Source organism: Oryzias latipes, chromosome 9, assembly GCF_002234675.1.
Source record: "Oryzias latipes chromosome 9, ASM223467v1".
Taxonomy (NCBI): domain Eukaryota; kingdom Metazoa; phylum Chordata; class Actinopteri; order Beloniformes; family Adrianichthyidae; genus Oryzias; species Oryzias latipes.
Genome location: NC_019867.2, coordinates 1,636,901 through 1,657,626, shown reverse-complemented (window position 1 = coordinate 1,657,626; position 20,726 = coordinate 1,636,901). Strand labels below are relative to the sequence as shown.

The 20,726-nt window shown below is 46.1% G+C and overlaps 1 protein-coding gene across 31 annotated transcripts in view; it reads right to left on the bottom strand.

Annotated features, from left to right (window-relative positions):
* The window catches only part of LOC101170191 (calcium/calmodulin-dependent protein kinase type II subunit beta), a 66,276-nt gene that overhangs the window by 3,899 nt on the left and 41,651 nt on the right, over nucleotides 1-20,726 (bottom strand). For 4 of the 31 annotated variants that reach the window (XM_023958150.1, XM_023958157.1, XM_023958156.1 and 1 more), the window contains 8 exons: nucleotides 17,670-17,738; nucleotides 14,232-14,276; nucleotides 11,305-11,353; nucleotides 8,259-8,339; nucleotides 7,255-7,389; nucleotides 2,280-2,459; nucleotides 1,903-1,978; nucleotides 1,737-1,831 (listed from right to left, as the gene is read on the bottom strand). In XM_023958150.1, the coding sequence (XP_023813918.1) occupies nucleotides 1,737-1,831; nucleotides 1,903-1,978; nucleotides 2,280-2,459; nucleotides 7,255-7,389; nucleotides 8,259-8,339; nucleotides 11,305-11,353; nucleotides 14,232-14,276; nucleotides 17,670-17,738 (730 nt within the window). Of the gene's footprint in view, nucleotides 1-1,736; nucleotides 1,832-1,902; nucleotides 1,979-2,279; nucleotides 2,460-7,254; nucleotides 7,390-8,258; nucleotides 8,340-11,304; nucleotides 11,354-14,231; nucleotides 14,277-17,669; nucleotides 17,739-20,163; nucleotides 20,197-20,726 lie in introns of all 31 variants that reach the window. The other 27 variants (XM_023958181.1, XM_023958170.1, XM_023958165.1 and 24 more) reach the window with 11 other exon arrangements.

Here is a 20,726-nt window from a genome sequence, read left to right as displayed (position 1 = left end):
GATCTAAAGATTGGAATGACATTGATATGTCATTAATTAAAAACACAGTTGAGTTCATTTTTGAACCACTAACTCATATATTTAACATGTCTTTTAGGGAGGGCATTTTTCCAAATAACATGAAAATAGCAAAAAATATTCCCATTTTTAAAAATGGAGATCGCCATATATTTACAAATTACAGACCAATTTCATTATTATCCCAATTCTCCAAGATATTAGAAAAACTTTTTGTTAAAAGAATGAATAATTTTATTGGAAAGTTTAACTTATTGCATGAGGATCAATATGGTTTTAGGGCTGGCAGATCTACTTCAATGATTAATGCAGCTGGTTGATCATAATTCTTCCTCCATAGAGAAGAAGAAATTTACTGTAGGCGTTTCTGTTGATCTTCAAAAAGCATTTGATACATTAAATCACACTATGTTACTTAGTAGGTTACAGAAATATGGTTTTAGAGGAATAGCATATTCCTGGTTAGAAAGTTATCTTACTAACAGATGTCAGTATGTTTATTTCAATAACGAAAAATCTGATGTGTGCTGTAACGTACCTCAGGGGTCTCTATTGGGTCCGATATTACTTATTTTATACATAAACGACATTTGTAAAGTTTCTGATTTGTTAAATTGTGTTTTATATGCTGACGACACTACTTTGTATTTATCAGGAGATAATCTGGAAAAGCTTCTTTCAGACATAACATAAGAATTATCCATAATCAAACAATGGTTTGATTCAAACAAACTATCTTTAAATAAAAATAAAACCAAGTACATTATATTTGGATATAGAAAACTGGAAAATATTTCTGAGTAAAAAATTTAAGATGTTGTTCTTGAAAGAGTAAATGAAATAAAATTTCTTGGAGTCATTTTGAATCATACATTATCATGGAAACCACACATAACTTATGTTCTCTCTAAATTGTCCAAATCATTAGCCATCCTACATAAAGTCAAATATTTTTTAAACACAGCTACATTGTATATTCTATATTGTTCCTTCATAATTCCTTATTTGACTTATTGTTTAGAAATCTGGGGGCAGAGTTACAAGTCAAACAAAACCTATTTTTATTCTGCAAAAAAAGCAATTATAATTGTAAATCACTCTTCATACAATCAATCCACAAAACAAATATTTCCTAAATTAAGGGCACTTAAATTTTTGGATTTAGTAGATCTTAGTACTGGAATTTTTATGTTTAAAGTTAAAAAACAATGTGTACCTGCCAAAATACTGAGTTTGTTTGAAATAAAAGTTAATAATTTTGATTTTCGGAGTAAAGATATGTTTAAAAATAAAGTGGTCAGAACTAATGCACTAAGGAATAGTATTTTTGTTCAGGGGGTCAACATGTGGAATTTATTATCCGACGATCTGAAATATGCAAACTCCATATTTCAGTTTAAGAAAATGTATAAATTTAAATCACGTTTTTCTGATCTTCAGTGTTTCATGAACATCAGTTGCACCAAAGTCTGGAGGCTCCAAGGACGCCGGAGACGACAGAATTCCACCTCCTGTGTGATGAAAGCCTCCAACGTCTATTATTGTCACAATTTCATTAACCTCCTACTTTCGCAGTTGCCATGGTGACATAACATGTGGGCGGAGTCCTTTTGCAGTCTAGGAAGGGGCCAGTTCCATTCTTAACACTGATTTGTCAGATTGTGGGGCATTTGGAGATCATGAGCACGGTTGGGTTTGCTCCTTTCGTCGTTCCTTACGGTTCTCGAAGTAGAATCTGTGGAAGTCCATTCCCTCCACCAGGTTCCCCAGAGCTTCAGGCTCGAAGGACGTCAGTCCCGGGTCGCAGATCTTCCTGAAAGCAGAAGCAGCGGTTGGTTTGCGGAGAACAAAGGTTCAGCGAACGGCAGCAGACGCCAGACTCACGCGTACGCGTCGAAGTCCCCGTTGTTGATGGCCTCTATCAGCTGCTCGGTGATCTTGATGATTTCCTGTTTGCGCGCTGCAGAGGGGAGGGGGGGTGTCATTCGGCGGGATGGCAGACGGTGACGGGCGGTTAGCTCTAATGATGTTAACTCAAGCGCCGCAGAAAAACACCAACATTTGAGCGTTCGGGCGAACTTCCAAGCCAAACCTCATGCAGAGTCTTAACGACGCCACGGTTCATCCTGAACAACTGCTCAACCCGGAGGCGTGGCATCACCGCCAGCAGGTTAGAGCCCCAAACGACCCCCCCCAGTTTATGACACAAACCGAGCACAGACCAACTCCATCCACTGATGCCTTCAAACCTCTGTACTCACTCTGGGGGAAGGAAGGCAGGGGGGGGCTGGAGGGGGGCTGAGGGGGAGGTGAGGGGGTGGTGTGTGCAGGCGGTGGGGCGGGCTTGGAGGATGGGGCCGACGCCGGCACAGAGTTGCTCTCGGGAGCAGGGGCCGGCTGCGCCTTGCGAACGCTGCTGACCAGGTCCGTGAGCCGAGACACTGACCGGGAGAGGGGGGGCGGGGGGGCACAAGTTAGAAACAAGGAAGAAAAAAGTTTTGTCTGAATCTTTGAAATCTCAGTAGATTTCATCACTTCATGATTATCGTGAGAAACAATCACTTTTCTGACGGGGAAGCTTCAGATTATTAACTGGAGACAGCATCGCCTGTTTACTGCCTGCTTGGTGCCTTTTTGCTGCCTGTTTATATTGTATTTGCTGCCTGTTTACGTGGTCTTTGTAGCCTGTTTATGTGGTCTTTGAAGCCTGTTTACGCCGTCTTTGCAGCCTGTTTACGTGGTCTTTGTAGCCTGTTTACGTGGTCTTTGCAGCCTGTTTACATGCCTGTTTACGTGGTTTTTGTAGCCTGTTTACGTGGTTTTTGCAGCCTGTTTACGCCGTCTTTGCAGCCTGTTTACGTGGTTTTTGCAGCCTGTTTACGCCGTCTTTGCAGCCAGTTTACGTGGTCTTTGTAGCCTGTTTACGTGGTCTTTGCAGCCTGTTTACGTGGTCTTTGCATCCTGTTTACGCCGTCTTTGCAGCCTGTTTACGTGGTCTTTGTAGCCTGTTTACGTGGTCTTTGCAGCCTGTTTACGTGGTCTTTGCAGCCTGTTTACGTGCCTGTTTACGTGGTTTTTGTAGCCTGTTTACATGGTTTTTGCAGCCTGTTTACGCCGTCTTTGCAGCCTGTTTACGTGGTCTTTGTAGCCTGTTTACACCGTCTTTGCAGCCTGTTTACGCCGTCTTTGCAGCCTGTTTACGCCGTCTTTGCAGCCTGTTTACGCCGTCTTTGTAGCCTGTTTACGTGGTCTTTGCAGCCTGTTTACGCCGTCTTTGCAGCCTGTTTACGCCGTCTTTGCAGCCTGTTTACGTGGTCTTTGCAGCCTGTTTGCGTGGTCTTTGCAGCCTGTTTACACCGTCTTTGTAGCCTGTTTACGCCGTCTTTGCAGCCTGTTTACGCCGTCTTTGCAGCCTGTTTACGTGGTCTTTGCAGCCTGTTTACGTGGTCTTTGCAGCCTGTTTACGTGGTCTTTGCAGCCTGTTTACGCCGTCTTTGCAGCCTGTTTACGCCGTCTTTGCAGCCTGTTTACGCCGTCTTTGCAGCCTGTTTACGTGGTCTTTGCAGCCTGTTTACGCCGTCTTTGCAGCCTGTTTACGTGGTCTTTGCAGCCTGTTTACGTGGTCTTTGCAGCCTGTTTACGTGGTCTTTGCAGCCTGTTTACGTGGTTTTTGCAGCCTGTTTACGTGGTTTTTGCACCCTGTTTACGCCGTCTTTGCAGCCTGTTTACGCCGTCTTTGCAGCCTGTTTACGCCGTCTTTGCAGCCTGTTTACGCCGTCTTTGCAGCCTGTTTTCGCCGTTTTTGAAGCCTGTTTACGTGGTCTTTGCAGCCTGTTTACGTGCCTGTTTACGTGGTTTTTGTAGCCTGTTTACATGGTTTTTGCAGCCTGTTTACGCCGTCTTTGCAGCCTGTTTACGTGGTCTTTGTAGCCTGTTTACACCGTCTTTGCAGCCTGTTTACGCCGTCTTTGCAGCCTGTTTACGCCGTCTTTGCAGCCTGTTTACGCCGTCTTTGTAGCCTGTTTACGTGGTCTTTGCAGCCTGTTTACGTGGTCTTTGCAGCCTGTTTACGTTGTCTTTGCAGCCTGTTTACGTGGTCTTTGCAGCCTGTTTACGCCGTCTTTGCAGCCTGTTTACGCCGTCTTTGCAGCCTGTTTACGTGGTCTTTGCAGCCTGTTTACGCCGTCTTTGCAGCCTGTTTACGCTGTCTTTGCAGCCTGTTTACGCCGTCTTTGCAGCCTGTTTACGCCGTCTTTGCAGCCTGTTTTCGCCGTCTTTCCAGCCTGTTTACGTGGTCTTTGCAGCTTGTTTACGTGGTCTTTGAAGCCTGTTTACGTGGTCTTTGCAGCCTGTTTACGTGGTTTTTGCAGCCTGTTTACGTGGTTTTTGCAGCCTGTTTACGCCGTATTTGCAGCCTGTTTACGCCGTCTTTGCAGCCTGTTTACGTGGTCTTTGCAGCCTGTCTACGCCGTCTTTGCAGCCTGTTTACGCCGTCTTTGCAGCCTGTTTACGCCGTCTTTGCAGCCTGTTTACGCCGTCTTTGCAGCCTGTTTACGTGGTCTTTGCAGCTTGTTTACGTGGTCTTTGTAGCCTGTTTACGTGGTCTTTGCAGCCTGTTTACGTGGTCTTTGCAGCCTGTTTACGTGGTCTTTGCAGCCTGTTTACGTGGTCTTTGCAGCCTGTTTACGTGGTTTTTGCAGCCTGTTTACGCCGTCTTTGCAGCCTGTTTACGTGGTCTTTGCAGCCTGTTTACGTGGTTTTTGCAGCCTGTTTACGTGGTTTTTGCAGCCTGTTTACGCCGTCTTTGCAGCCTGTTTACGCCGTCTTTGCAGCCTGTTTACGTGGTCTTTGCAGCCTGTTTACACCGTCTTTGTAGCCTGTTTACGCCGTCTTTGCAGCCTGTTTACGCCGTCTTTGCAGCCTGTTTACGTGGTCTTTGCAGCCTGTTTACGTGGTCTTTGCAGCCTGTTTACGTGGTCTTTGCAGCCTGTTTACGTGGTCTTTGCAGCCTGTTTACGCCGTCTTTGCAGCCTGTTTACGCCGTCTTTGCAGCCTGTTTACGTGGTCTTTGCAGCCTGTTTACGCCGTCTTTGCAGCCTGTTTACGTGGTCTTTGCAGCCTGTTTACGTGGTCTTTGCAGCCTGTTTACGTGGTCTTTGCAGCCTGTTTACGTGGTTTTTGCAGCCTGTTTACGTGGTTTTTGCAGCCTGTTTACGCCGTCTTTGCAGCCTGTTTACGCCGTCTTTGCAGCCTGTTTACGCCGTCTTTGCAGCCTGTTTACGCCGTCTTTGCAGCCTGTTTTCGCCGTTTTTGAAGCCTGTTTACGTGGTCTTTGCAGCCTGTTTACGTGCCTGTTTACGTGGTTTTTGTAGCCTGTTTACATGGTTTTTGCAGCCTGTTTACGCCGTCTTTGCAGCCTGTTTACGTGGTCTTTGTAGCCTGTTTACACCGTCTTTGCAGCCTGTTTACGCCGTCTTTGCAGCCTGTTTACGCCGTCTTTGCAGCCTGTTTACGCCGTCTTTGTAGCCTGTTTACGTGGTCTTTGCAGCCTGTTTACGTGGTCTTTGCAGCCTGTTTACGTTGTCTTTGCAGCCTGTTTACGTGGTCTTTGCAGCCTGTTTACGCCGTCTTTGCAGCCTGTTTACGCCGTCTTTGCAGCCTGTTTACGTGGTCTTTGCAGCCTGTTTACGCCGTCTTTGCAGCCTGTTTACGCTGTCTTTGCAGCCTGTTTACGCCGTCTTTGCAGCCTGTTTACGCCGTCTTTGCAGCCTGTTTTCGCCGTCTTTCCAGCCTGTTTACGTGGTCTTTGCAGCTTGTTTACGTGGTCTTTGAAGCCTGTTTACGTGGTCTTTGCAGCCTGTTTACGTGGTTTTTGCAGCCTGTTTACGTGGTTTTTGCAGCCTGTTTACGCCGTATTTGCAGCCTGTTTACGCCGTCTTTGCAGCCTGTTTACGTGGTCTTTGCAGCCTGTCTACGCCGTCTTTGCAGCCTGTTTACGCCGTCTTTGCAGCCTGTTTACGCCGTCTTTGCAGCCTGTTTACGCCGTCTTTGCAGCCTGTTTACGTGGTCTTTGCAGCTTGTTTACGTGGTCTTTGTAGCCTGTTTACGTGGTCTTTGCAGCCTGTTTACGTGGTCTTTGCAGCCTGTTTACGTGGTCTTTGCAGCCTGTTTACGTGGTCTTTGCAGCCTGTTTACGTGGTTTTTGCAGCCTGTTTACGCCGTCTTTGCAGCCTGTTTACGTGGTCTTTGCAGCCTGTTTACGTGGTTTTTGCAGCCTGTTTACGTGGTTTTTGCAGCCTGTTTACGCCGTCTTTGCAGCCTGTTTACGCCGTCTTTGCAGCCTGTTTACGTGGTCTTTGCAGCCTGTTTACGCCGTCTTTGCAGCCTGTTTACGCGGTCTTTGCAGCCTGTTTATGTGGTCTTTGCAGCCTGTTTACGCTGTCTTTGCAGCCTGTTTACGTGGTCTTTGCAGCCTGTTTACGTGGTCTTTGCAGCCTGTTTACGTGGTCTTTGCAGCCTGTTTACGCGGTCTTTGCAGCCTGTTTATGTGGTCTTTGCAGCCTGTTTACGCCGTCTTTGCAGCCTGTTTACGTGGTCTTTGCAGCCTGTTTACGTGGTCTTTGCAGCCTGTTTACGTGGTCTTTGCAGCCTGTTTACGTGGTCTTTGCAGCCTGTTTACGTGGTCTTTGTAGCCTGTTTATGTGGTCTTTGTGGCCTGTTTACGTCCTCTTGCTGCCTGTTTGGAGTCTACATTTCCTATTTCCCGCCATAGCAGACGCTTTCACATTTAACTCTTCATTTTTCACCTTTTCTACATTTTGACTCAAGCTGAGCTCAAAGGAAACAGACACAACATCAAGTCTGTTTTCGTTTTTGTCCATCTTCATATGTAAAATTCTTCATTTTCCTGTCTTCACTGTAAAGATATTTTCCAATAAGTCCCATAATCCTTTGCATTTCCACATCAACATCAGTTCTTTTCTGATCATATTCCGGGTTTTCCAGTGTTTTTGTCTCTTTGCGCTCGTCACATCTCATTTTGTGTTTTTCCGTCTTTTTCTCTCTGGACCGCGTTCTTGCTCAAATATCGACCATTTTCCAGCTGAATCTAGTAAATTGGGGCTCTCTTCTTTCTGTCATGTTTTAAAATCACATCCTAACGTCTTCATCACATCTGTGTGATGAAGATCTGAGGACATCATCACCAACTAGAGCTCCCCCTTCCTTCCTACTTACTCTGCATGGGGATGGCGGGGGTTTGTGGAGGGGAGGGGGCAGCGGGGGGTGGGCTGCTGGGTCTCCCTTCCCGGTCGGAAGCGGGCCCTGAGCCCCGCCGTACGGAGCTCAGTAGATCCGCGAGCTTCGCGGCGGCTGAAAGAGGTGAAGATGAGGAGGAAGCACTGCGATGAAAGCGGGGCCGGATGCAACATCGCAGCTCTGCAGCACAGAGTGAACACGGGGGGAGGGGGGGCATGCTTGAAAATGTCAGAAAATGCCAAAATAAAGTGAAGTGTGAGCAGAGGCGGGTGGAGAAAACTTGTTCTCAAGTAAAACTAAGTTCTACCTACAAATAACATTCCTGATGAAGAGTAAAAAGTACTCATCCAAAGGTTTACTTGAGTAGTAATTGAAAAATAAGTAGTATTACGTTTCAGTTTTGTGGTTAGTCCCACTTAAATCCTGTGTAAACTTCAACATTTAGAGAAACATTTGAAATAAACCTAAAACTTCACTAAATAAAGACGAGGATCCCTTTTCTTTTTTATGAAAAAGAACCTTTCATATACATTAAAAAAAATTCTGGAAAAGTAAAAAAAAGACCTCAAGTACACAAAAGAATAGTGCAACAGTGGTAGTAGAAGTACTTGTAGGGGTAAAACTTTTACAAAATGTAACTGAGAACACATATGAATAGTTACTTCCCACCTCAAGACGCCGTTTATGTGTAAAATGTTTCATGCCAGTGAATGCAGGGAAATGCAGAGATGAATGAAGACAACAACAACCAGTGGGTCTCTGCTTCATTCTACGCTGTTTGTTGCTGCAAGCATGTGCTGTCCCCCCCCCCCTACACAGATATTCTAGGCTCCATGAATGCAATGCAGGCCGCTTGTGTGCAAGTCGCAGTCTGTATGCATACGTGTCGCTGGCTGCATGAGTGTGTTACAGTCTGCATCCATTCATATTCTAGTCTGCATGCGTGTGCTTCAGGCTGCATGCAGTGCAGCTTGCAGACTTACAGTGAGCAGCAGCAGTGCAGCTGTCAGGCTGGGAGATGGAGCTGGACTGAGCCTTAAGTGAGCTGCTGTCTAAACTCTTCCCTGCCATAGTGCACGCACACACACACACATCCACGCACACGCATCCACGCACACACACACATCCACGCACACACATCCACGCACACAGAGGATGAAACCAAACAAGCGGTTCATGAAATGACAGAAAAAGGAAACACATCAGCAGCTCTGCAGAAACGCCACGGCGAGCAATAATTCATGAGAAGACGTGACGGCGAGGACAGAGGAACATCAGCAGCGTGGAGAACAGCAGAACCCGGACCATCGTTTCTGACGCTGCAGGTGAGGTCAGACCCAGGTGAGTAAACAGACTTCTACCAAACCCAGGAGGAGGAGATGAACCTTCATGATCCTCCATGAAGTTGACTCTGATGCTTCCAGTCAGACAAAGATTTGAGGGAACAGGAGGCGGAACGTGAGCGACGGCGGCTAAACCAGAACAAAACCAATCCTGAAGTTCACAGATGCTCCAAACTGGTGTCGTCTTACAAACCAGCTGTCCAGAACCGGCCTGACCGGACCCCCCCTTCAACGAGGGCAGCACAACATGCCCTGTTCCCACCAAACACCCCCCCCCACCCCCCATTTCCTCCGGCACTCACCTGATGCCCCCCGGGCCCTTCAGTTTGTGTCTGAAGTCGTAAAAACAGCGGCGTTGATTTCATACCATCTGGGGGGAGGGGGGGGGGGGGCTGCAGCAGCTAAACTACCAATCAGAAGACTGTTTTTTTTCTGACAGCAGGGCTAAATTTAACCCCCACACCCCCTTCAGCCCAGAATCCCAGCCCTGTCCACTCCTCACTCAGGGTGGGGGCTCTGGGGGGGGTGGAGGTAGCTTTTTTTTTATTAATTAATTCCTAAATCCAAAGTAAGCTCAAATCTTCTTTAAATCCTCCAAAAACATATCCGACGGGTCATATTTGAAAATTTTCTTTGCCTGAATCTGATAAAACCAGAAAAAAGAGCAAATACTTTTCACACACAAAAACGTGATCTAATCCGGGGGGGGGGGGGGGGGGGCAAACTGCGGCCCGGGGGCCGCATGTGGCCCGTTAAGCTATTTATTTGTTTCATTTTCCCTGTAATTCCACAGAAACACTTTAGTGACTCTGCATTCGTGAGCTTTTGGAAGATTTGTGGGTTTTTTTCTGGCGTTCATGCGTGTTTTTCAGAGCCGGACGGTGATTTTTCCGATTTCTCCAACTCCATTTGAATGCAGCATTTCTCTAGTTTTGCGTTTTTCTATGAGGGACATCGACCCACTGGTGAAATTAGCATGAAAATGAGAAGAAAAGTCAATGTTTTGAAATAAAAAAACTCTAAAATGTTCCGTTTTAAAATATGTCCATTTATTTTGAATCCAACTTAAAGTTTGTTTTGGCTCAAATTCCATACTGTTCCATCTGCCCCTGCCACTTTCGTCAAATGTAACAACCCGTTGTTGCCCACAAGTCAAAAGATTGCCCCCTCTGATCTAATCCCTGCAGAGCAGATTCCCACCTCCTTAGAAAACTCTGGATTAAGAGATTACAAGAACTCATAAGGGAGGAAACCCTCCTTTACGAGTTTAAAGAGTGGAAACTTTCAAAGTAAAAGCTTGAATTATTACAGCAGCTCATAAAGAGTCTGATCATTCGTTACAAGTGGCGTTAATTGCAGTATCAAGTGGCGTTTCGGCCAGCGTAGTGATAAAGAACATCTGGTTTATGTGAACTGGAACTACTTTAGGGTGAGGAACACAGCAGCCAATCAGAGTCGAGTATTCACCCGGACTATGGCATAAAAAAAATTCACAGCTTTTTAAAATGACGACTTTTAAAAAGATGCTACCAGACAGCAGCTTGTTAACAGGAATTGATGTTTGGCGTGGTCTTAGCCAGCAGCAGACTGGGAATAAAAAGAGTTTCGTGTTTTACCCCCATCAGAAGTGTCTGCGCGTGTCGAACGATGGGATCCTTTGTGGTTTGTTTCAACGCCTAAACTTGAGAAGCATTTCTGTAGCATAATTACAAAGTCAGTAAAGGCACTTCTAGTATTGACCTTTATTTTTATTTATGCCACAGAAATGCTTCCATAGAGGGGGGAGCGGCTGCATCTTCAGGGTAGCACAGGTGAAGCTCGTATGGCCACCTTAAGGGACGTCTTGAAAATGGAGCGTACCATTTTAGTGTATCGTAATGTATTGGTACGGATGATGGAAGTTACCCGCACTTAAGACGTACGGATGATGCCGCCGTACGCCGTCCTTACACCACGCTCTAGTCGTTAGTGAGGCGCAATGAAGGATTTAGGAAAAACAGGACTTTACCTCCTGAAATGTTTAAATTAATCATGAAAATGACTCTTTTTAATGTTTCCTTCCATTGAAGGACGATTCAGAGATAAATTATGACATTCAAGTTTCTTGAAATGAAAAAAAAAAAAGTCAAATTTCCGTCCTCTGGCCTTCCAGCTTCCTCCTGCTGCTGAGGACTTTAGGAAAGAAATAAAAGCTAAATAAGAAGGAGGATGAGGAGGAGGAAGAGCACGCTCTGTTCTGTATGCTTGGCACAGTAATAATGCATTCATGACCTAGTTTAACCACGGCGTGATGGCGTGTCAAGAGCGGTGGGGAAATATCCTCCACACGGACCTCACGCAGAGGTGTGATGTCACAGAAACCAGCCGCATCTTCTGCGCTGACTCCTCCCACAGCCCCCGCTCACCTCCTGAAGAGGGGGGCTCCCAGAGAGGTCAGGGGGCGGGGCTAGCTGTCAGACGATCAGCTGTGTGGACGGTCCCCCTAAACGTGAGTGGGGCGGAGCCAAAAGGCTTGTGAGGACGATGGGTGGCATCAAAGCGCATTTCTGCTCATGACATCACACGGAGGAACCCCGGAAATCTACCATCGCCCAGCCGAGGACCGCGGACGTCCTTCAAGACGTTCTGTCCTCGGAGAAACACGCTTTTTACCTGGAGGCTCCCGCATGGCTGGAACACATCTCACCTTTCACATCTTCATCCTCCACGGTGGTGTTGCTGCTGTCGGATGATTCCTGCAGAGCAGACGGAGACAGTCAGCGGAGCCCAGCAGGACTCTGCAAACACCCCCCTGTTACAACAGGGGGGGGGTGCTCTCACCCCCAACAGACAGGTTGGTGCTGCATCACATGTCCAGAAAAACATCCCAGATTACAAATCGTCTGTTTTACTGCAAAGCTTTTCAGACCTGAAGCTGTAGGAAAACCTGAACGATTTTCTTTCTTTGACTCAAACGCCTCGTCGGCTTGTAGACATGAGAAACAAACGGTTTTGTTGTTGTCAGGCAGTTTGGGTTTCATCTCACGTCAACAATCCGATTTGATTCAACGGGATTCAAATAAACGGACATTCATGTGTCGAGGTTAATTTGCCTTAAATTCATCGTCATAAATGCTGCCGTGCACGTTCTCACGGTAGAGGCGTGACGAGCTGCTTCACGTCTACGTCACACATGACAGAACAGGTTTCACTGTACTCTTTCTACAAAACCTTCACGTCTCCTCTGGATCAATCCTGCAGGAATGCTGATAAATCAAAGACTCAACCAATCAAAGTTCCAACATCTGCTCACTAGGGGGCGCTGTTGTCTAAACAAGCTCTGACCGGGGGGGGATCAGAAGTGGTTTGACCCTCCAGTTCTCTGCAGCTTCCTCACTGCTCCTGCGTTACCCAGCATGCACTTCCAGATGTCTTCATGGTTCCTGCTTCCTCAGCTTGAGGCTGCTACTTCTTGCAGCACCTCCTCCCTTTGGACAGGCCGTCTGCGTTCACACTGAAGTGAACCGCACCAGAGTTCATCTGCAGGAGAACAGAGAGGAGCAGAGCTCTCCTGTCGAGTCCAGGTGAACGTTCACACCTGCAGAACCGGGAGGAGCATCATCGCCATTGTCGGATGATTTTACGTAGATGTCAGCAAACTTTACGCCCTGCGTACAGGTGACTGTGAGGGGACGCCTGTTTATTAGCAAATGAGCCAGATTATTGATCATAATTGATTAATAATCAGTTGTTCTTGGCCGTGGACCTCGTCTGGTTGAAGTCCATCTGCTGGACTATTCAAACATGTAGTGTCAGATAAGCTAATTCTTCTCTAAGAGTTCTGGTACATCGCCTGTCCATCCTGGGGGGGGGTCCCTCCTTCATGTGGACTCCCCTAGGGTTTCTTCTGGTTGTCTGGAATCCGGTTCTTTTAGGAGTTTTTCCCTACAGAGAAGGAGAGTCTAAGGGCAGCTTAGTCGGTTTAGTTGTATTTTATAAGTGATTATAGGTTCTATACAGTCGTTCAGACGACTGTGTTGTTATATTTGACTGTATCAATCCGTTAATCCGGGCCAACCTGGTTCTGCTCTCATGTCTGTGAGCGACATCACACAGAGAGAACGACTCCGTCGGAACCAGGGAGGTTCAAGTGTAAGTTTAAGTTCAGATCTTTCTCACAGACGGCAGACAGGTCTTCACCGTCTCCCAGCCGGTCCTCCTCTTTGCAGAAGAGTTTCAATTAGCAGCTTTAATGGGCCTAAAATTCCCCAGCATGTACCGGGGCGCTGAGAGACTCTGCAACCTCATTAGGAGGAGAGCGCCACGCTCAGCTGATGGGAGCGGTCTCAGAGCGGTTTGAAGAGCAGCTGGTGACCTGCAGATGGAAACATCTTGAAGGGATCAACCTTCAGTTTCCGTCACAGATCAGAGGTTTTTTTTACCGAAGTCTTTAGCTTTCTAAAAAAAAAAGAAAAAAAGAAAAATCTTTTTCAACCCCCCAAATGCACTGAACCTCTGCGTTTCCCCCCCAGGGGGTGGAGTGTGCCACTTAAGCCGTTTCTGATATAAATAACCCCCATCAACACTTCCAGGGTTTGAATCAGAGCTGGTGTCCTGCAGCTCTGAAATCAACGCACCGCTTCCATTTCCAGCAGCAAACACGCCATCAGGAGCAACTTAGGAGAACACACCGCCATTAGCGCTCATGACGGGGGGCAAAACCAAAAACACATGCAGACTCATGCACCACCCCCAGGGGCTCACAGTAACTATTTAAGGGGGGGTAAGAGGGCGGGATCTAGCAATGGAAATCTAAAGCAGGAGTCTGCCACCTTCAACACCTGAGGAGCCGTTTGGATGGTTTTCTCTATGACCAGCAGGAGGCGCCGTTTCACCCGTGCTTGGTGTTTGAAACGTCTTATGCTAAATACAGACTGTTGATCTGTTTGAAACAGAAATGCCTTTTCTAAACCCAAAACATCCCTTTCTGCCTTAAGAGGCTACTAGAGCCACATGTGCAGGGGTAAAAGAGCCACAGCTGAGGGGTAAAAGAGCCACAACAGAAGGGTAAAAGAGCCACAACAGAGGGGTAAAAGAGCAACAACAGAGGGGTAAAAGAGCCACAGCTGAGGGGTAAAAGAGCCGCAACAGAGGGGTAAAAGAGCCACAACAGAGGGGTGAAAGAGCCACAACAAAGGGGTAAAGGAGCCACAACAGAGGGGTAAAAGAGCCACCACAGAGGGGTGAAAGAGCCACAACAAAGGGGTAAAAGAGCCACAACAGAGGGGTAAAAGAGCCACAACAGAGGGGTAAAAGAGCCACAAAAGAGGGGTGAAAGAGCCACAACAGAGGGGTAAAAGAGCCACAAAAGAGGGGTGAAAGAGCCACAACAGAGGGGTAAAAGCGCCACAACAGAGGGGTAAAAGAGCCACAAAAGAGGGGTGAAAGAGCCATGATCCCCCCCCCAATAGATCCAAGCGGTGGATAATATTGATCAAACACAAAAACCACAGAGGAGCGTTCACACTGATGGATGCAAAGACAGGAGAAGGTAAAGGAAGAGGAGGAGAAAGAGCACGACAAGGATGGATGAAGAGCGGGTCAGGACTGAGGGATGTTTTCGGGAGGGTGTACCTTTGTCCCGTCCACTGGATTATGGATGACAGTTGTCTGAGGCTCCTGGAGGAAGAGGAAGGGAGGTGGACGAAGATGAAAGTTCAGTGAGAAAATGATTGGACATAAATGCAGAAAGAAATGAGAAAAAAAAGAAGAAAGGGAAATTCATGAATGCAAATAAAGTGTCTTTAAATGCGAGATGGTCCTGAACCCTCAGGTGATGTCGCAGGTGATGTGCTGCGACAGCTAGAAATGTATGGCAAGCAAAAGATATCATAAAACACCAGGAAAATAATCATCACAAGAGACGGGATAATTACAACAGAGTTTAAGGGCCACCAAAAAAAGAAAAAGAAAGATTCTCCTCCAGAATTTTTTCTCACCGTGGTCCTAAAACTCCGTCACATAAAGGCATCAAAATGTTGTCCCAAGACGGGCGTATGGAACGGCGTAAAGTTTCCTTCCTAGAACACGTGTCCAGAGTGCTGTTTTATTGCATCACAAATGGTCGAAAACACGGTTTCATTTGAATAAATAGCGTCAATTTGACATAAAATAGTAGCGAGTCTAGAAGTTAACAGCGTCAGGTTTTCTCTTAATGCAGGAGTTGAATGTTTAAATCCAGAGAATGGGCAGCGATCTTGTTAGCCACATGCTAACACATGCCTCCTGTACTTTGAGTAGTGTAGTAGTTCTGTCTCGGGTTTGCTAAAGTGTACGTGTATATTACAGCACAAAAAACCTCGCTGCACTTTCTTACCTTGTCCATGGCCGTTTGTTAACGTTTTAATCCACGTTACAAGAAATGAAAGTCCCGCCCCGCTGCCTCGCCGGATCTGACGCACAAATTTCGTCCAATCAGATCAACCAGAAAGGTTACCGCCCCCAGATGACAAACATAACCCCTGAACACTGCTCCCAAACCCAGTGAGCGGGCAGCAGCGCCGCTCAGTTAGGATTGTAAAATGCGGGGTCGCTCGGTTATCTTTGCGCTCGTTCAATTAGTGGCAGCCACGAAACGGCAGGATTTTCTCTCTAGAGGTTCATTGAGCCGCCTACAACCTTGATATTTTGTGCGGGTAACCTGCGTGCCCCGTACAGACAGCCCCCATCCACCCCTAAGGACAGTTGGAAGATGCAAAAACGCCGCACTTCTGCCTGTGCTCACTTCTAAAATGTGCCTAAAAAACCTGCATTTCTGATTATGCAGACAGTCTTCCTGCTGTTTTATGATATCTTCTGCTTGCCATAACTTTTAGCCCATTCTGTTCCAAACATAAAAACGATCATTTCACTAACCGTTTTTTAACCCTAACCCGTCAAACAGCTTCACTGGAAACAGACCCCCCCCCCCCAGCATCCATTTTATTATTAAACAGAAGCTCACAGAGACAGAAGGAAAAAAACTCTGAGAAGAGATGCATCAGAGAGCTGCTGAAGATTCTCTCCAAAACCCCAAATTTATCCACAGTTCTGCTTGAAAAAACCCTCTTTGGACGCTAAATGAAGAAGTGGGAGGGAGCCTCGACACCCCCGACATGAAACCAGGCCGTGCTGTTCTGTCTGAGTGCTGGGCAGATGCTGGCAGCATTTCTGGATCCTCCTTCAAAGACCAGAGATGATGCAGACCTCCATTCATCTGACTGAGCGGCCATCACTAAACAACCCTTTTTTTAACTCGCGTTCGCTTTTCTGTGAAACCTTCCATTGTTGTCAAACGGTTTCCTTCCCGATGTTTTTGGGTGTTTTTCTGGTCGCCATCTGGGGGAGGACTCTCTGTTTTCACAGATTTCTGGGACTCTTGTCTCTGAAAGTCACTCGGAGCCCATCACATATTTCTTACAGCCCTCCTCTCTCCGAGGGAAGTGACACCTCTGTGATGACCAATCATCAGCTGTCTCCCCCTGATGATGTTCGTCACGCCGTCAAGACAACCGTCTCCTGGGCAACAGACACCGGTGTCAGCCAGGGAGGAGAGGATGCGCGAGGACGGAGTACCGGCTTTCGTATACCTGCCTTCTACTCCGACTGAATGTTTTCCTTCAGACGGATGGACCGTGCACGCTCGCTCGCACGCGTCCTGCTCGCATACAGCGTGGCTGCAGCGAAGGACAGATCACGTCATGACAGATCATGCGGGTCGGCTGCAGGAATGTGGCAGATCAACACTCACTTCTGCGCAGCCGACCCTGAGGGTGACATCTGGAGCGCAGCGCAGAGGCTGCTGGGAAAATAAAAATGGCAGGAAAGTAGGCTGACAACTCCAACCACATCAACTCCTCTGTCAATCTGTCTACAAGTGTTTTTATTGTGTTTTTTTAGTAAATAAAAGACCAAGTTTAGCAGCAACATCTTTGTTGTTTTGTTTTTTATTCCAGTAAGTTTCAATAAAAGCCTCACAACTCAGACGGCTGCAGTTTCCTCAGGATCACATGAAACTACAAAAACCCACGTGATCTCCTGAAACAATCACGCCTTTATTTTTGAAAAACATTTCTTTATAAAGTACGACAGAAGATCTTCCTCATCAAATATTTTGCCCAGAAAGAAAAATGTATGATGATTTCCTCAGAAATGCATTACATTAACATATCTTTCATTAACGTTAGTTTCTTTTCTTTTTTTTAATGTTTTTGCTGCAAAACGCTGAAGCGTTCAAATGCTGTCAGATTTTGAACTGTTGTCAGAAGTGCAACAGCAGAACAAAGCAGAAGTACAAATGATGCTTTTTTTTCTTCGTAACATAAATAAAGGATAGATTTTTTTTTTCTTTACTCACAGAAGGTTTGGAAAAAAGCATTAAGTGTGCTTTTATGAGAAATTCAAGCTGGATTTGATTTTAAATTGATTTTCTTTTTTAATTTAAAGGAAAAACTACAAATAAATTACAAATGAAACAATCAATATTATTGATTTATCTTTTAAAATAATGATTTTTTTTTAATGATGAGTTTTTCCTGAAAGCTGTAATTACAGCAAAGATGATTGAATAAATTAACATTTGATGATTTTGTTAATATTATACAGATCTGGTTTTGAACATAAGCTGAAGTTCTTTCAGACCCGACCGGTTTTTGTCTTCGTTGTGATAATTGTGCGTCGTCTTCCTGCTGTGCGGTTAAGGCCAGCGGTTCCCCGGATCCAGAAACGCCGGCAGAGGTCTAACCCGGCCTGACGGACCCAGCAGGTTCTGTCAGCTCCTTTTTGAAGAATCAACAGCAACCGAGAAAAGGGCAGCGAAGAACAACCCGTCTGTACACACCTGCCCCCCTCCCCCAGGCAAGGAGGGACGTGACGGCACCTGCTGGGCCCGACCCGACCAGACCGACCCGCCGAGGCCGTCAACGCTGCTCGGATCAACGGGACAGACGGACGAGGTTGTGATGGGGGTGGGGGGCATGCATCAGGAGGATGGACACGCAGACAAACAGGTGAGGGGGGGTAGGAGGTAAATACCAGAGCAGGTGAAGGGAGGTTCCCTTTGGGGCTGGTGACTATGCTGTTTTTGGTGCTGTTTGTCTGCGGCTGTGCAGGAGAGGAAGGAGACACACAGTGTTAACAACAGCAGGTGTGTGTGTGTGTGTGTGTGTGTGTGTGTGTGTGTGTGTGTGTGTGTGTGTGTGTGTGTGTGTGTGTGCGTCTGCACGGCATACAACGGTGGCCCTGAAGGTCAAATCACATCAACAAATTACTCCACACAATAAGCATCACCACAACATTTAAAAAAACAAAAATGGTCGCCACCCGCCCCCCTTTTGACCCCCCCCTCACTGGCTAAGCGGTTGCTGCACGCCCCTAACCCCCCACCCCCGGAAAGCACTGATTTTCAAAATGGCGGCTTTTCTGTAGGTTTTATCTCCATAGCAACCATTTTATTTTTTAGTCGCCTGAGGGCGACAAACAGTTCTACGTCATTTTTAGAACAATCGGCAAAAGTCAATGTTTGGATTACCTTGGCAACAGAGGTTTTTTTTAGTAACCACGCCCACATTCATGATATGCTCGTGTGTATGAGATGTCGTTTTGTTCAGCTTGAGTTCTGATCCCTTAGGGTCAAATTTGGCCGCTGTTATTTTTATTTTTTGTTTTTATTTTTCGCAGTTCATTGTTGTTTAACAAAATGTTCCAAAAACCAGGTCCTTCATTGGTTGGTGACCAGTCGGATTTCTCCACTGCCAGATTAATAAAGTAAAAAAGAAAATTAATTTTAAACGAAAACTCAACTTTTCACTTGAATCTGCTCACTACAAATGTGGGTAAAAGCTGCTGTAGATCAATTACAGAGCAGATAGATTTGACCCCCCCACATCATAGCAGCCCGTCCCACACAATGACTCACCTCCATGAGTCTGGAAAACAAACATCAAAGAGCAGAAAGTCCTTTGTAGCTTCATGTGATCAGAATAATCTGTCACTGAGTGCTGGATGAGCGGCGTGGAACCAGCAGCTCCGTCACTAACGGGACTTAAATCCTAATCTGTGGGACTTTCACAGAAAACGCCGTAAACCGAGGAAGTCCAGAAAAAGACTCAACGCGAGAAGATTCCACCTGAGATCAAGCGAAGAAAGTTCGGTCAGAATTTAGAGCGAAAACACGAGGAAAAAACGAAAAAGCGGCTCCATTTGTGGTTTTGCTGTTGGATCAGAACAGATGAGGAGACGTTTGTCACTTCAGAGGAGATCTACCCGACGATAAAACCCGATCAAGACGGAGAACAGAACGATTTAAACACCAGAACATGAGCAGAAACACTTTAAATGCTCGTGGATGTGGATGAATTCTTTAGGAGACTTGATGACTTCATGAGGAAAAGAGGCAGAAAAACACTCAAAAGCAAAAGAAAAAGCATGCACATGCACGTACGTGCACACACTGCCACTCGTCAGAAATCATCCACCCGCCGTGTTTGGAGAGGATGGATGACGTGATGGTTAACAGGAAATCAGGGGGGGGGGGTCATTAAAGAATAAAGAGCAAATATTCCAGACTACACTAAAAACATCTCAGTGGAGCGGCAAAGATCGAGCAAAAAAATGCTTTTCTGGTAGTTCTTGCTGCATTTTATGAAACTTCTTCAGACCAAAGACGACTTTTTGGTCAAATATTTCTCCGTTTTTTAGTGTCGATGCAAACTTGTAAAGAAAACTTTAAAAGGTAAAAAATGCGTTTAGTAAAACTTTACGTCTGTTTTTGCCCAAGGGGCCAGATTTTAGCAGAAAACTCACACTGATCCGACTTTAGCTCCACTTAGTGCCCAAGCTGAGAATTACAACTAAAGGAAGCTTGAACCCTCAGAGAGGAACGGAAATGTTTCGTCACATTTCCTATCAGAGAAAATAAACATTTTTATTTTGGACGGTTTTTGATCAAATCTACTTTTTGTGCTACTGGTGTTTTTGAACTTTATAAAGCTAAACATTTAATTCCAGAAATGCTTTCTTACTGCTGTGAGTTTGTTGTGACTGACGGTGAAATGAAGACTACCGACTTGATTTCTAACACTGAACTAAAAACGAGGGGAAGCCTGACGCTACGTTCACACCGCCCTCTGCAACGCGCGTTCAAGCAACCACTTTCTATGAAAAGTCGATGTAAATGCGTATTCATGACGTACTACACAGGTCTGTGTACACCCAGCCATTGAACGCATGTTGAACGGGAAGCCAGTGGAACTTTGACCAATCAGGGACTCAGATTTGGTGGCGACATATAGAACAATCGTATGGCAATAAGTATCGGAATAGAGTTATGGAAGAAAAAACCTGGAGCTTTGAACCATTTCCAGCTGTAGGTGCATCCGCTCGTGTCGGGTATGGTGACAGTCCAGTGTGAACGCCGAACGCCAAAGGCGTTCAAAAACCTGCATTCAGCTCGACACGCGCCCGGTGTGAACGTAGCATTAGAGGGAATAGAATTTGAACAAAGGAGAGACGGTAAATGCATTCTCACCAAATACTGGACAGTAGAGCTGGACTTGCGTTTCTGTCGTCAGGATGGATGGATGGATGGATGGATGAGCGGATAGCAGAAGAAGGAGGGTGTGTGAAAAATAAAAATCACCAACTTATGTTCCAACAGAAGCGGCTCCAAAGCAGAAGTCCACACCTTCCCCGTGAACAGAAGGGTTCTTGGGGATTTGAGTTTAATCCAACGGGACTTCAAAATTACTGCAGGCCAGAAAAGAGGAGCGGTGATGTCACAGCCAAGGTCGTCAGGGAACATTTAGAGGGGAAAAGAGCCCAGAAACCCCCTCTGAGAACGCGACAAGAGGAAAGTGGCGCCGTGACAGAAAGTCAAAGAAAGACTGGTCACACGATCATTTTAAATCAGTAAATCCTCCTTTTTTTCAAAATAACTTTAATGTTTTTTGGGGGGATGACCTGACTACCTCATTATCCTTTTGGTGATCCAGCTGATCGTCTGGGTACAAACGGGTGGCGAAAGGTGGGAGGAGCCTGAGGGAGCACCTGCTTGAAAAAGCATCAGGTGACATCACACCTTGATGAACTAGC